Source organism: Zophobas morio, unplaced genomic scaffold, assembly GCF_036711695.1.
Source record: "Zophobas morio isolate AGI-343-1 ecotype UQ-CSIRO unplaced genomic scaffold, CSIRO_AGI_Zmor_V1 ptg000038l, whole genome shotgun sequence".
Classification (NCBI taxonomy): Eukaryota; Metazoa; Arthropoda; class Insecta; order Coleoptera; family Tenebrionidae; genus Zophobas; species Zophobas morio.
The window spans coordinates 3,839,292-3,853,802 of NW_026972143.1; the positions used below are offsets into that span (position 1 = coordinate 3,839,292).

The following is a 14,511-nucleotide window of genomic DNA, read 5'->3' on the forward strand; positions in this document are numbered from 1 at the left end:
GAGATTCTTTAAAACTACTTCAAAAACAAAATAAAAGCGGTCCCCGAAATTCTTAAAAACTACTTCAAAAACAAAACAAAAGGGACCCCGACATTATTTAAAATTACTTCAAAAACAAAATAAAAGGGACCCCTGAGATTCTTTTAAACTACTTCAAAAACAATACAAAAAAGATCCTCGAGATTTTTCAAAACTACTTCAAAAACAAGATACAAGTTGTCTCCGAGATTCTTTAAAACTACTTCAAAAACAAGACAAAAGGGATCCCCGAGATTTTTCTAAACTACTTCAAAAACCAGACACAACGGGTCCTCGAGATTCTTTTAAACTATTTCAAAAACCATACACAAGGGCTCCCGAACATTTTTTAAAACTACTTCAAAAATAAAACACAAGAGATTCCCGAGATCCTTTAAAACTACTTCAAAAACAAAACAAAAGGGACCCCCGAGATTCTTCTACATTACGTCAAAAACTAGACACAACGGGTCTCCGAGATTCTTTTAAACTACTTCAAAAAGAAAATAAAAGCGGTCCCCGTTATTCTTAAAAACTACTTCAAAAACAAAACAAAAGGGACCTCCTAGATTTTTCTAAACTACTTCAAAAACCAGACACAACGGGTCCTCGAGATCCTTTTAAACTACTTCAAAAACAAAACAAAAGGGCCCCCAGATTCTTTCAAACTACTTCAAAAACAAAACAAAAGGGACCGCCGAGATGCTTTTAAACTACTTCAAAAACAAAATAAAAGCGGTCCCCGAAATTCTTAAAAACTACCTCGAAAACAATACAAAAGGGACCCTCGAGATTCTTTAAAATTACTTCAAAAACAAGATGCAACGGGTTCTCGACATTCTGTCAAACTACTTCAAAAAGCAGACACAAGGGGTACCCGACATTTTTTTAAACTACTTCGGAAACAAAATAAAAGGGGTCCCCTAGATTCTTAAAAATTATTTCAAAAACAAAAAAAGGGACCCCCGAAATTATTTAAAACTACTTCAAAAGCAAAACAAAACAAACCCTCGAGATTCTTTCAAACTACTTCAAAAACCAGACCCAAGGCCCCCCCGACATTCTTTAACTACTTAAAAAACAAAACATAAGGAATCTCCGAGATTCTTTAAATCTAAAGTCGCGATCTTTTCTATAGAATCACTTCCTAGTGTAAATTTTCAAAATTTGTTTGGTGTAAGTGACCTTGACGGGTTTCTGGGGGAAAACATATGTGTCAAAAATTTGACGGGTTAGATAGCTCCATTGTCAATGTGGATATTTTATTTTAATAAATATATGAACAGAACATACAGTCTGCACGGGATACAATGAGGCACAGCTGAGGGCAACCGAAACATTCGTGTTGTGCTAGTTTCGATTGCCATGTCAACTACCGCTACCAACCGCGTTCGGCGTAAAGTACTAGATGACAGGGCTACCAACTTGACTTTTTATCGAGTGGTTCCGTAGAAATGACCGTTACTGTACTTAAAAAACTAACAAAAGGAATCCCCGAGATTCTTTTAAACTACTTCAAAAACCAGACACAAGGGGTCTCCGAGAGTCTTTTAATCTCATGTACTTTAAAAACAAAGCAAAAGGGACCCCCCAGATTCAATTAAACTACGTCAAAAACCAGACACAACGGGTCCTCGAGATTCTTTGAAACTACTTCAAAAACAACAAAAGGGACTCCCAACATTCTTTAAAACTACTTCAAAAACCAAACAAAAGGGACTCCAGAGATTCTTTCAAACTACTTCAAAAACCAGTCACAAGGGCTTCCTGACATTCTTTTAAACTACTTCAAAAACCACACAACGGGTTCCCGAGATTCTTTTAAACTACTTCAAAAACAATACAAAAGAGACCCCCGAGATTCTTTCAAACTACTTCAAAAACCAGGCACAAGGGCTCCCCAAGATTCTTTAAAACAACTTCAAAAATAAAATAAAATCTGTCCACAACATTCTTAAAAACTACTTCAAAAACAAAACAAAAGGGACTCCGACATTCTTTAAAAATACTTAAAAAACAAAATAAAAGGGACCCCCGAGATTCTTCTAAACTACTTCAAAAACCAGACACAACGGGTCCCCGAGATTCTTTTAAACTACTTCAAAAACAATACGAAAGGGACCCTCGAGATTCTTTAAACCTAGTTCAAAAACAAAACAAAACAGATCCCCGAGGTTCTCTAAAACCACGACAAAAACCAAACACAAGGGCTCCACGAGATTTTTTCAAACTACATCAAAAACCAGACAGAAGTGTTCCACGAGATTCTTTAAAACTATTTCAAAAATAAACCAAAAGGGGTCCCGAGATTCTTTAAAACTACTTCAAAAATAAGACACAAGGAGTCCCCGAGATTTTTACTTCCCTAGCGTAAGTTAAGGAAGTATAGTAATCGAATCCATTGGCCGAATTGCCGCCACTTTCATGTTTTTTCCACGTGTCATGACCTCTAGAGTACGAAAACAATGGTTTCCCGTTTCCATATGTCTGTCTGTCTCTCTATTTGTATCCATCCTTATTAGATAAGTAATCTCCGAAACTACTGGACCGATGGTTTTCATATTTTGTATGTATATTAGGAATATCATGTAGATGGTTAAATACTAACTAAAGTTTGGCTACTTATCCCCATCACCAATGGAATGACGTCATTGTATGCAAAATAGTCAGCAAAATTGGTTTGTAATTGACGGAGTAAGTAAAAAACACAAAACGTGACTAGACAATTTAATCACTTGTAAAATACAAAATTATATCGTTATACATATCAAATACGACGGAAACAATCCCAATTCTAATAAATACAAGCCAAAACAACCCCAAATACCACAAAAAATTGACAAATTGTGCCAACACCCACATTTTCAGCATATTTTTCTTCGCTTTGTCGGCATCGTTACTTTCTTTTAAAAGATATTTTTTTAAACCTACAGAACAATTAAGCAAAAATGGATACATCGGTGTGACGAACTCCTGGAACCTAAAATCGTGGGCATCTGCAGGCAACAACTCGTCCTGTAAATTCAAAAATTTGTGGTTAACAAACGTCCAGTTGTTGTGTGTGAAGTAAGCTAGAGCTATAGACGCAGCGTGAATCTTCCTCTGGATTTTAGTTATCCTGCGATTAAAAAAAAAACACATAAATACATATATATTTGGAGGATACCGTTCTAAAATTTTATGGTGGTGCAAGCAACGTTCATACGATACTTACATCGGTTGTTTGCCCATTAGTTTCAGCAAGCCGTCGACGAGCAAAGCCGGAACAAGTTGATACATGATCATTCGAAAAATATAACTGTAGTAACAGTTGGTGATTTTGATTTTGGGATACCATAAAACGGAATCGAAGGGTGATTCGTTCCATACTTTTTGTCCCATATCCAGTAGGGTTTGGACATTTATGTTTTTCACACCGTTATTACTGCCGTTATAGAATGATGCAGTGAGTCTCTGGTTCGCGTCTCTGGAACTGATTTATAAGTTCTGTGGAGAAAACCAGACAAAATATACTTGTATGTGGCTTGTTTCCACGATGATATGATAATCGCCTTCACTGTAATGTCAGCTGGCACATAATCCATCATGTTGTTGGGATCAGAGTAAAGTGTGCGCAGTATGCCTTTTCCGTAACCTACAATGAGAGCTACGGGACCGTTGAAATTGTCGACCCAACCAAAAAAGGGCTCAATGTCTGTGCTGATAACTGTTGGCAGATAGTTAAGATCAATCTGAGATTTTTGCCGGATAAATCCTATTTAAAATGCGAAAAATATGATCAGTCAACACTTGCTAATCAAAATAAATCTGTTTATTCCCCCCAAAAAATTGATGACCTTATCTCAAAACTTTGCCAATAATACTAATACTATAAATATCTATATTTTGCAAATGATCATATGACATTTATACTCACTAACAGAAGGTCGATAAACAACAAGAGGTATTTTTCCATTACACATATCATAGACTACGTGCTCGCCCAAAGACTTCGCAAAAGTATAAGTATTTGGTTGCGGATGTATATACTTTTCGGTCAATACGTTCAAAGTATGTCTATCTATGTTTTCCGCTATTTCTATAGTCTTCTCCCATTCGGCAACAACAGGATACAATTTTTCTTCGACCACCTTTCGATCGCTGTTGCAATAAGTCGTCGAAATGTGAACAAAAACATCCAAATTCTTCATCTCTAGTACCAATTTAGCAACCTCCCTAGTCCCTCTCGTGTTCATGATGACAGCATCAGTTAAGCTATCGTCGAAACGCACAGACGCCGCTACATGAAAAACGACATTCACTTCATCGATCAACAGTTGTCGTTCCTGAAGATTCAACCCTAAATCCAGCTCCCGCACATCGCCAACGACGGTCTTAATTTTGTCCAGAGAATCAAGGTTTTTTGATTTGAGTACGTCGAAGAGCTAAACACGGATTAAAAATGGAAAACTGATGAAGAGAGCGACTTACTGGCAAATCGATGATGGTTTTGACTCTTTCGTAAGGAGTTTGACCCTTTTTTTCTCTCAAGAGTAAGTAGATGGTCTTCAGGTTTGGACACGATCGAAGGAGCTTCTCGATGAGGACTTTTCCGATGAAACCACTGCCACCGGTTATGAAGACGGTTTTATTGCGGTAGAATTCAGGAATTGTGGGTATTTCAACCATCATTTTGTACTTTTTAGAAAATTTGTGTGTTCTTGTTCTATGTAGTCACAAACAGGTAATAACCGGAAGAATTTCTTTTCACCGGCGAAGGGAAATAATTGCAAGTGCGGTTTGTCTTCTTTAAAAAGTGCAATAAGGTTAATGAAAACTTAACCTATATTAAATCAAAGCATTTAATTCAAAACAGTTGCAATTTAAATTAACTTTATCCCTATGTTTTGCATGCAAATTTAGTTTTGTTCTGACACATTGACACTATTTTGTATGTAATTTAAGTTTAAAAATGTGACATTTTTCTGTGGTATGCAATGAATATTTTCCGAGAAATATGGTCTTAATGGATGACAAAATAAAAGAGGAAGTCGAGCATCAGTTAAAATGTTAGTTAGAGAAATCAGTGCGGAATGCATGGAAGATCGATGGAAAACTATATGTTGAATTGTAGAGAATACTAACATTACCCCGGGACTTGAAACAATTACATTGTTTTAATCATCTAAGTACACGAATCTATGTTCAAATTTAAACTACACAGAATATGATAATATTGTTACGTTTGACGGGCCAATAATTAATCGGGCGTAGGTAAAACTCAACGATTTATTTCTTTAACTCGAATTACACTACTAACTATTGCAACGAATATGTACAGAAATTAGTCCGGCGAATTTCACTGGACGCTCTTGACTGTCTCCACTGGCTGAATAATCTATTCCCGACGGTCGCTTCTCTTGAAATTTATACTTCTCCGTTCGAGATCTTTCACGAACATCCATCGCGACTCCGCTTCGAGACTTCCCTGGACGCCGCTTCGAGACTGCCGGTAACCGGCTCCAGACTTGTCTTTAGGCGCCCGCCGCTCGGCCGTCGATGAGTCTCCGTTCATCGACATACATACTAGTAAAACTCATAGGCTTCGCACCGGGGCGGTTATGGGTTTATTTCGTAACACTGCCTCCTCCTTAGTTCTGATCGTCCCGATCAGAAACGTCAACGGCGCTGCTGTTGTATTTCATGAGGCCCCTAAGTAAAAAATCTTCATTTTCCTCTTCGGCCCTCGTCGGATTCTGTGGACGACATCGTTGATCCTCGTCACGACAGTATAGAGACCTTCACAGTCTGATGACAACTTCGGGCAACGACCATTCCGTCTTCGGGGGTTATAAAGCTATACCAAATCTCCCGCCTGGAACCCTACTGAGTTGTTCCGAAGATCGTAACGTGTCTTCATTCTACCAGTCGCCACTCTATCCTTATAGAGCTTCTCCTGTAGGCCATCGTCGTAACCTTTGACCTTCTTCATGTCCTTGTTCCTTTCTTCGGGCACTGGGAGAGGACCCGCTACTTCTCTTGCAGTTCTTCCAAAAGGCGAGCCGACGTTCTGTGGTTGCATCGAACCTCTCGCCTTAGTCTTGCACCAGCTCTCGACGTCTTGCCGGCAACGGACCCAGTAGAATCTCTCCCTAATTTTTGAAAGCGTCTTGTTGATTCCAAAATGAGCACCAGAAGTCCCATTATGCATCTCTCGAAGTACTTCCTCGATTCTAGTGGCTGGGACCACCACCTGCATACTGACATGTCTTCCATCCGGACTTTCCCAGGCTCGACTCGCAAGGAGTCCCATTGCGCCCATAACACCTCGAAAGAAGGTGACTCGCCTGATATTTCCGACCAGCCAGGTTGTTCCATCCCATCTTCTTTCCATCTGAGGAGCGGCCCAATATCCTTGTCTTCCTCCTGGTCCTTTCTACACCAAGCGGTAGTCCATTCATCATCTTCTACGACCGCTTTCTTCCTGCGGTTAAACAGTGCTTTCGGCTGCTCAACCTCGTCGCAATGTTTGCAGAACTGATAAGCGACCAATCTTGCAGGCTTCGCTTCAATACAATGCTGGTTCAGCTTGAACTCTTCATTTCCAAAACGTAGAACTTTCCTCACCGGATCAATTGTCAATCCATGGCGGCTAATCAAATCCATTCCCAAAATGAAGTCGTCTTCCATGCTAGCCACGAGAGCCCGATGTCTTATTTTCAGCTCACCAACACAGATTTCTACCTCTGCTTCGCCCAAGATCGGCGTCGACTCTCCAGTTACAGTTTTCAATCTTATCGTTTCGGGTATAGGTTCTACATCTTCAGCTCTCACGAGTTTTTTACGTACAACTGATACCTCAGCGCCAGTATCGATGGTGATTGCTGCTGGATTTTCATAAATCTTCCCCGGTACCGTTGAACCACTACCTCTGGTGACACTTCTTATTTTTACTTCGCTGGCGGCCTAATTCTCACCAGTGAACCCATTCCCCAGAGTACTGGCTCCTTTTACATCTCGGTGAGAACTCCGTGGTGTGCTTCTTCTTGGAACTGGTAATCGAGCACGACAATCACGTTTGAGACGTCCCTGGCGCCCATTCCTATACCATTTCATGCTTTGCTTACGAGATACATCATTCTTCAGTCTTCGAATAAGGTCATCTATTTGCGGCAGCTTTTTTTCCAGCAGCTTCTCCATCTTGTTGTTTTCTTCTTTCTCTCGTTCTGCTACGCTGACTTTGTAGCACGTTCTTGAGGAGCCGTACACCGCCTCCACTTCCAGCGCACGAATCAAGGCTTAAGATGATGCCTGATACGTTGATGGTTGTAAGACCTTCTTAAATTCAACGTCGCGAACGCCATCTATGAAGGTTTCTGTCGCAAGCCTCTCCTGAATAGTCGGTGGTGCTTCGGGGTATGCTAGACGTACCATTTTCTTGACATCTGCTGCAAATTCTTGTAGAGATTCTCCAACTTTCTGTGTTCTTGTCTGTAGTTGGGAAGCAAAAACTCTCTTTAGATGTTTATCTCCAAATCGCAGTTCTAGAGCAGTAGTTAAGGCACTATATTTGCTCATATTTTCGTCAGATAAGGTTTGAAGTATCTCTAGCACTGCACCTCGCAGCTTTCTGTTCTTCTTCCCAAAGGAACGAAAGAAATTTACGCTCAATTAAAATTATACAACAAAGAAAATTACTGAGGTTAAAATTATGAGATAGAGAAATATTGTATGAGGTGAAAAATTGCAAAGCTACCAAATTTACATGAGATTAGTATTTGCCACACTTTATCAACGATTCAAACAAAGAGTTTACATTAAGTTAAATTACGTATTGTTCCAAGTGATTGGTTACTTAAAACAATTAGCTCTGAGAGTTTATAATATCGTGAATTGCTTACCCCAAACAAAGCACATAATAAATAAACACAAAAATATCCAGTCATCGTTGCGAGGAAATGCCTCGATGATGTAACCTTTAACGTTGCAAGGAAATGTCTCGGTGATGTAATCTTTAACGTTGCGCGAAAGTACCTCGGTAATGTAATAATTATATGATGATAACAACAAAGTCAACTGTCTAAAGAAAGAAATCTTTAAATCCCCTGTCAGTTGTGTGAAGAATTAACAAGTGTTATAATGTAACACTTAAGTATTAGCATCCAGAAACCTTACTCTTAATTAGATAAGCAAAATCAAACGAGTCCTGACTCAGTGTTTGTCCAAACAAATCTAATGTCTGCTAAATTGTATTAGAACCAGTTAACGATTAAAATCCTAACCTAATCGGTGGATTTAAAAAAATTGGAGTAAGTAAAATACACAAAACGTGACTATACAATTTAATCACTTGTAAAATACAAAATTACGTCATTGTACACATCAAACACAAGGGAAACGATCCCAGTTTTAATAAATACGAGCCAAAACAGCCCCAAATACCACAAGAAGTTGACAATTTTTGCCAACACCCACATTCTCAGATAATGTTTCTTCGCCTTGGTGACATCATCACTTTCTTTTAAAAGGTACTTTTTACCACCTACAACAGAGTTAAACAAATATGTGTAAATATGTATGTCCTTTTCCTTGTAGGAAAAACTGTCTACATCCGCAGGTAACAGCTCGTGCTGCAAATTATATACTTTGTCGTTAACAAACGTCCAGTTGTTGTGTGAGAAGTAAGCCAGAGCTACAGTTGCAGCGTGAATTTTCCTTTGAATTTTAGTCAGCCTGCAATCAACAGGAAAAACACAAACATATATTTCTAAAATTTTATTTTTACACTTACATCGGTCGTTTGCCCATTAGTATAAGTATGCCGTCAATGAACAAAGCCGGAATGAGTTGATAAAGGATCATTTGAAAAAAATAATTGTAGTAGCAGGTGGTGATTCTGCAATGAGGGTACCACAAAATGTTCTCGAAGGGGCATTCGTTCCATATTTCCTTGCCCATATCGAGAATGGTTTTTACAGTTACGTTTTTCAAACCGTTGTTACTGCCGTTGTAGAATGATGCGTTGATCCTCTGGCTTGCGTCTCTGGAAACTGATTTAAGTTCCATGAAGGAAAACAGTCAAAATATACTTGTATGTAGCTTGCTTCCATGATGATATGATGATTGCCTTCACTGTAATGTCAGCTGTCACATAGTCTATAATGTTGTTAGGATCACAGTAAGTGGTGCGCATTACGCCTTTCCCACAGCCTACCATGAGTCCTACGGGTCCGTTGAAATTGTCGATCCAACCTGAGATGGGTTCGAGGTCTGTGCTGACAACTATTGGTACATGGGTAAAAATCAATCTGAGATTTTTGTTTGTCGAGAGTATGTTAGAGCTAATTTCGTTTGATAACTTCAAGTGCTCAAAATTAGAAGGAAATTTTTTTGAACTGATTACCATTTGTGAATAATTATACAACTTATTATACTCACCAACAGAAGGTCGATACACAACAAGAGGTATTTTTCCGTTACACATATCGTAGACTACGTGCTCGCCCAAGGACTTCGCAAAAGTATAAGTATTTGGTTGCGGATGTATATACTTTTCGGTCAATACGTTCAAAGTATGTCTATCTATGTTTTCCGCTATTTCTATAGTTTTCTCCCATTCGGCAACAGCAGGATAGAATCTTTCTTCGACCACCTTTCGATCGCTGTTGCAATAAGTCGTCGAAATATGAACAAAAACATCCAAATTCTTCATCTCTAGTACCAATTTAGCAACCTCCCTAGTCCCTCTCGTGTTCATGATGACTGCATCAGTTAAGCTGTCGTCGAAACGCACAGACGCCGCTCCATGGAAAACGACATTCACTTCATCAATCAAGGTTTGACGTTCCTGAAGATTTAACCCCAAATCCAGCTCCCGCACATCGCCAACGACGATCTTAATTTTGTTCCGAAAATCGGGGTTTTTCGATTTGAGTACGTCAAAGAGCTACACATGTGTTAGAAAAGGAAAACTAATGAAGAGACGACTTACTGGTAAATCGGTGATGGTTTTGATCCTGTCTTCCGGAGCTCGACCCTTTTTTTCTCTCAAGAGTAAGTAGATGGTCTTCAGGTCTGGACACGATCGAAGGAGCTTCTCGACGAGGACTTTTCCGATGAAACCACTTCCACCGGTTATGAAGATGGTTTTGTTGCGGTAGAATTCGGTAATTGTGGGTACTTCAACCATTGTTTTGATCTTTTCAGAAAATTTATCAGTTGTTTTTCGGTGTACTTACAAATAAGTGTACCTAAGGAAGAATATGTTTTCACCGTCGAAGTTCAACTGTGAAGGAAGCAGACGATGGTTTGACAAAGTTAAAAAGTGCATACGCCAAGGTTAATGCAAAAAGTTGACCCGGATTAAATCAAAACTGATTCAATTAAAATATGTTTGCATTGTTTGACTGCACATAGTAACCGAGTGATACAGCTGAAAAAACCGAATAATAGGGTCGACGCACCCCCGGGGAATCGTAAGTAGGTATATTAGACCTTTTCATTACACTCTAAAATCGCGGGAAACAAAAAAATGGGCTACAATCCCTATAAATGCTGAAGCCCAAGAAGCAAAATTCAATCAAGTCTCGAGGTGTTTTCAGTCGTGCTACTAGTCAAAAAATCAAAACATTGAAATCCCAGTAAGTTGATAAATAGGAAAATTTAAAAAACAAAAATTTTAAAAATCCAAGAATTGAACAACAAAAAAAATCTAAGCCTGAAAACTTAGAAAATTGAATGATCGAGAACAAAAAATCAAAAATTTAAAAATTCGACAAATTGAAAAATCATGGAACTGAAAAATCGAAAAGTCGGGATAGTGAGAAATCTAAAAACCTAAAACTTTAAAAACTAAAAAATTAAAATATCGAAAAATTTATAAACCGAGAAAACACAATATCAAAAATTTGAAAAATTGAAGAAACGAAATATTGCAAAATTCCAAAGCTGAAATATTGAAAAACCTAAAAATGGAAGGCAAATTAAAGAATCGAAACAGTGAAAAAATCCTAGACTGAAACATTGAAAAATTGAGAAATGGAAAAATGGGAAAATCAAAATAATTGATCTAAAGAGTTTAGACAGTACTTCCCTCGCTATCGGAAACGTGACGACTGGATGCCTCTTATGTTTTTTTTCACATTAGATTTCAAAGCATTCGGTTTTGTAGTTCCTGATTAAATCAATAAAACAAATTTGCGCATTCATTAAATTTTTTGAGTCACCCTGTATATCCGAATCCAAAAAATATTAATGGAATTATAAATTACAAGAAGAGACTCATCATATTTTGTAAATTTTAAATAGGATTATACGGCAAACTTTTGAGCTGACGTCATCAATTTTTTGGAGGGGATAAGGAAATATATTTTGACTAAAAATTTATTATGCTCTTTATAACCTTAAAACATTTGCAAGATTTCAAAGCATTGGGTTCTGTAGTTCCTGATTAAATCAATAAAATAAATTTACGCATTCATTAATTTTTGGGGTCATCCTGTATATGCAAATCCAAAAAAACATTAATGGAATGATAAATCACAAGAAGAGACTCATCATATTTTATACAATTTAGATGGGATTTATTCAGCAAAATTTTGAGGTGACGTCATCAATTTTTTAGAGCGGATAAGTAAATATATTGTGATTAAAACGGTCCTGGTTTAATAACAAAAAAATATTGTTCGTCTATAAAACAAGCTCGTCTTAGACAAAGTATTCGTAAAAAAATATGTCGTAAAATAATTTACGTATGCTGGTCCCGACTGCGAATATGGTTTAAATATTTTTTAGAAAATCCTGTCATGGATGTAGAAACATTTGTGACAGCCAAAGAGGTTTTTTTGAGAAAATTATCTTTGAATTTAGACCAAATTGAAATAGACACTAGGCAACAGGCACATTTGGGCAAAAGAAAGAGAAATTAGGGTTACGGCTTCAAATTTTGGACATATTTACAAACTTAGACCGACTACAGCAATAGCTAAAACTGTGGAGTCTCTGTTGTACAGTACATTTAGAGGTAACAGTCATACATACTATGGACAGCAAAGTGAGGAAAAAGCTGTCAAGTGTTTTGAAATAAATAAAAATATAAAAACTGAACGGTGTGGCTTGTTTATTTCAAAACAATTTCCTTACTTGGCTGCTAGTCCAGACAGGGTTCTAGAGAATAGGAGTGCATTAGTCGAAATTAAATGCCCTTCAAAATCACAAGATTTGTCTCCCGAAGAAGCGGTAAAAAAAATAATCAAATTTTGTACATTGACAGACAGAGAATTGAAACTAAAAAAAAATCATGATTACTACTTTCAAGTCCAGGGACAAATGCTTGTTACGGGTATTTCACAAGTTTATTTTGTTGTATGGACACCCAAAGGAATAAATATAGAAAAAATTTATAAAGACGAAGAAATATAAGTAAAAAGATGGCAGATAAACTTGGTAGATTTTGCTTTGGCGCATTATTGCCCGAAATAATTGATTCAAGAAGAAAGAGGAACCTGCCTTTGCGAGAGATTTTTTAAAAATAAATAAAATTTGTTTCAATTATTTATGTATTTTAATAATTTATTAGGAGTACATTTTTCATCACCAAGACTTGCATATTTTTATTATAAATATATTTTGAAAATGATCTCTCGGCAAATGAAAACATATACGAGCACTTTTTTCGAGTAAACAATGAAGGAAGAAGTTACTGGGCGTAGGGCTTTTTTAAAACACCTTCTTTCTGGGATAAGTAGTAGATACACTTAGCTACTTATACGTGTTAAACAAAAGCTGTATTTTATATATTTTTTATTTTTAAGACCCACCACTGACCCGGAAATGACCGGCATTCAGGCAAGACTTCTATCATTACGGGTACTAAGACCAAGTAATGATATGCATTGATTATTTTATATATTTTTTATTATTATTATAAATATGTTTATTAGTTTTATTAATTAACAAAGCAAAATATATATTAACAATAATATTACAATGAATTTTTAGTAATCATGTGTATTGAATTCAGGATCCTGAGTGGAGTAAAAATATTATAGTTCCCCAGTTTTAGTTCGGTTTTATGATAGTACCTCATTGCCTAAAAGTTAATTTCCTTAACAACAGATTACTACGGCCGGTCCTGGCGGCTTGTTATAAAACTCAGTTCCTTGCCATAAATTAGAAAAATCAGCCGAGAACTCTAACAATCAGCTTATGGTAAAGCAGGCGATAACGGTTTTACCTGGAAAGTCGCTTCCGTAAATTTTAGTGGCGCTCCTATCGGCAAAGTACTGAACTAACGCTCAAATTCTGTCGAATTGATGCCCATTTTTTTCAATAATTGTTAGTTTTTGTTAAAAACTCTGCTAACCAATAGATCATTAATTTTCCTCTGATATTCCTGTTAAAATTATTCGACGTATTTTGCATTAATTTGTGGTATATTTTGATTTTAATAAACACATTATTATTTAAACAAATTGTACCGCTAACAAACATTTAATGACTCTGCGCCCTGTAAAAAGTGATGTTTTATCCATGTGCGAATTTTCAAGCGATACTATGATGGTTATGACTCAAAAAACTTGAAAAGAAAACATACAATGGTGCTTTTTTTACGATATTTCTTAGCCATATTTTTTAGTTGATTGAACTGCTCTCTGCGCTCTAGAATATGAAAAAAGCTGCAGTTTGATGTATGATACATCTATATTAATATCATTTTTTCATACAAAAAACCAAAAAAATGTTATACCTCGTCTAGCGAGTCCCCTTAAGCGTTTAATTTATGCGTTTTTTGCGTAAAAGCACTAAATTACGCACAACTTACAGTTTTTGATTTTGGAAAAAGAGGAATGTGCGCATTATATACAAGTAGAAAACCAGCCTTGTTACCGATGTATAAAAATTTGGAAATCGTCTTCAAAGGATCCCTGTATTCCAGGTCTAATACTCCCTTTCTGAAAATTATTTCCTTTCATTATCTTCTACATATTCAAGAAAGTGTAAGATTCGTCGATATAATGTCGTATTCGCCTTCGGTTCGTATGCAAACTTCATCCTCTATAACAATAGCGTACATTATGTGCTCGTTGAATAATGTAGGTACTCGTATTCTTAAAGAAGAAAATGTTTTCACCGTCAAAATTCAATTGTGAAATAAGTGCAAGGACGATGTTGTCACTTTTAAAAAGTGTAAATGCAAAGGTTAAAATAAACATTTGACCTCCGTTATACCAAAATTGTAGCAACTGAATTAATATGTACCTAAGTAAAATTTTTAAACATGGCTTCCTCCAATGGACAACCACCAACGTGGATCTTATTTTGAGATCTTTGTTAATAACAAATAACGAGTGGGTATTATGAAAACATTTTGAAGAAAAGGAGGAAAAATGAAAGGAAACAAGGCAAAGAAAAAGGAAAAGGAATAAAGGATGCAGATAGGGAAATCAGAAAAAGGGAAGCTGGTACAAAATTAGGAGAAAAAGGGGTGAAGGTTTTGTTTGGAATGTCCAAGGG

At 36.9% G+C, this 14,511-nt stretch overlaps 2 protein-coding genes across 3 annotated transcripts; both read right to left on the reverse strand.

Moving 5' to 3' along the window:
- Positions 1 to 2,745: 2,745 nt before the first annotated feature.
- LOC135140112 (fatty acyl-CoA reductase 1-like) lies at positions 2,746 to 4,691 on the reverse strand. The gene is made up of 5 exons (XM_064070527.1): positions 4,489 to 4,691; positions 3,935 to 4,442; positions 3,532 to 3,724; positions 3,233 to 3,484; positions 2,746 to 3,136 (listed from the first exon to the last, which is right to left on the reverse strand). The coding sequence occupies exons 1-5, from the start codon at positions 4,687 to 4,689 to the stop codon at positions 2,746 to 2,748; spliced, it is 1,545 nt and encodes a 514-aa protein (XP_063926597.1). The 5' UTR covers positions 4,690 to 4,691.
- A 3,632-nt stretch (positions 4,692 to 8,323) lies between these two features.
- On the reverse strand, positions 8,324 to 10,281 carry LOC135140052 (fatty acyl-CoA reductase wat-like). Of its 2 annotated transcripts, none has more exons than XM_064070445.1 (6): positions 10,248 to 10,281; positions 9,989 to 10,195; positions 9,436 to 9,943; positions 9,087 to 9,279; positions 8,789 to 9,040; positions 8,324 to 8,730 (listed from the first exon to the last, which is right to left on the reverse strand). In XM_064070445.1, exons 2-6 carry the CDS (start codon positions 10,184 to 10,186, stop codon positions 8,340 to 8,342), a joined length of 1,542 nt encoding a protein of 513 aa, XP_063926515.1. In that variant the 5' UTR covers positions 10,187 to 10,195; positions 10,248 to 10,281; the 3' UTR covers positions 8,324 to 8,339. The 2 variants fall into 2 exon arrangements, with proteins under 2 accessions (XP_063926515.1, XP_063926517.1); XM_064070447.1 differs by having other exon boundaries at positions 10,236 to 10,254.
- Between the last annotated feature and the right edge of the window lie 4,230 nt (positions 10,282 to 14,511).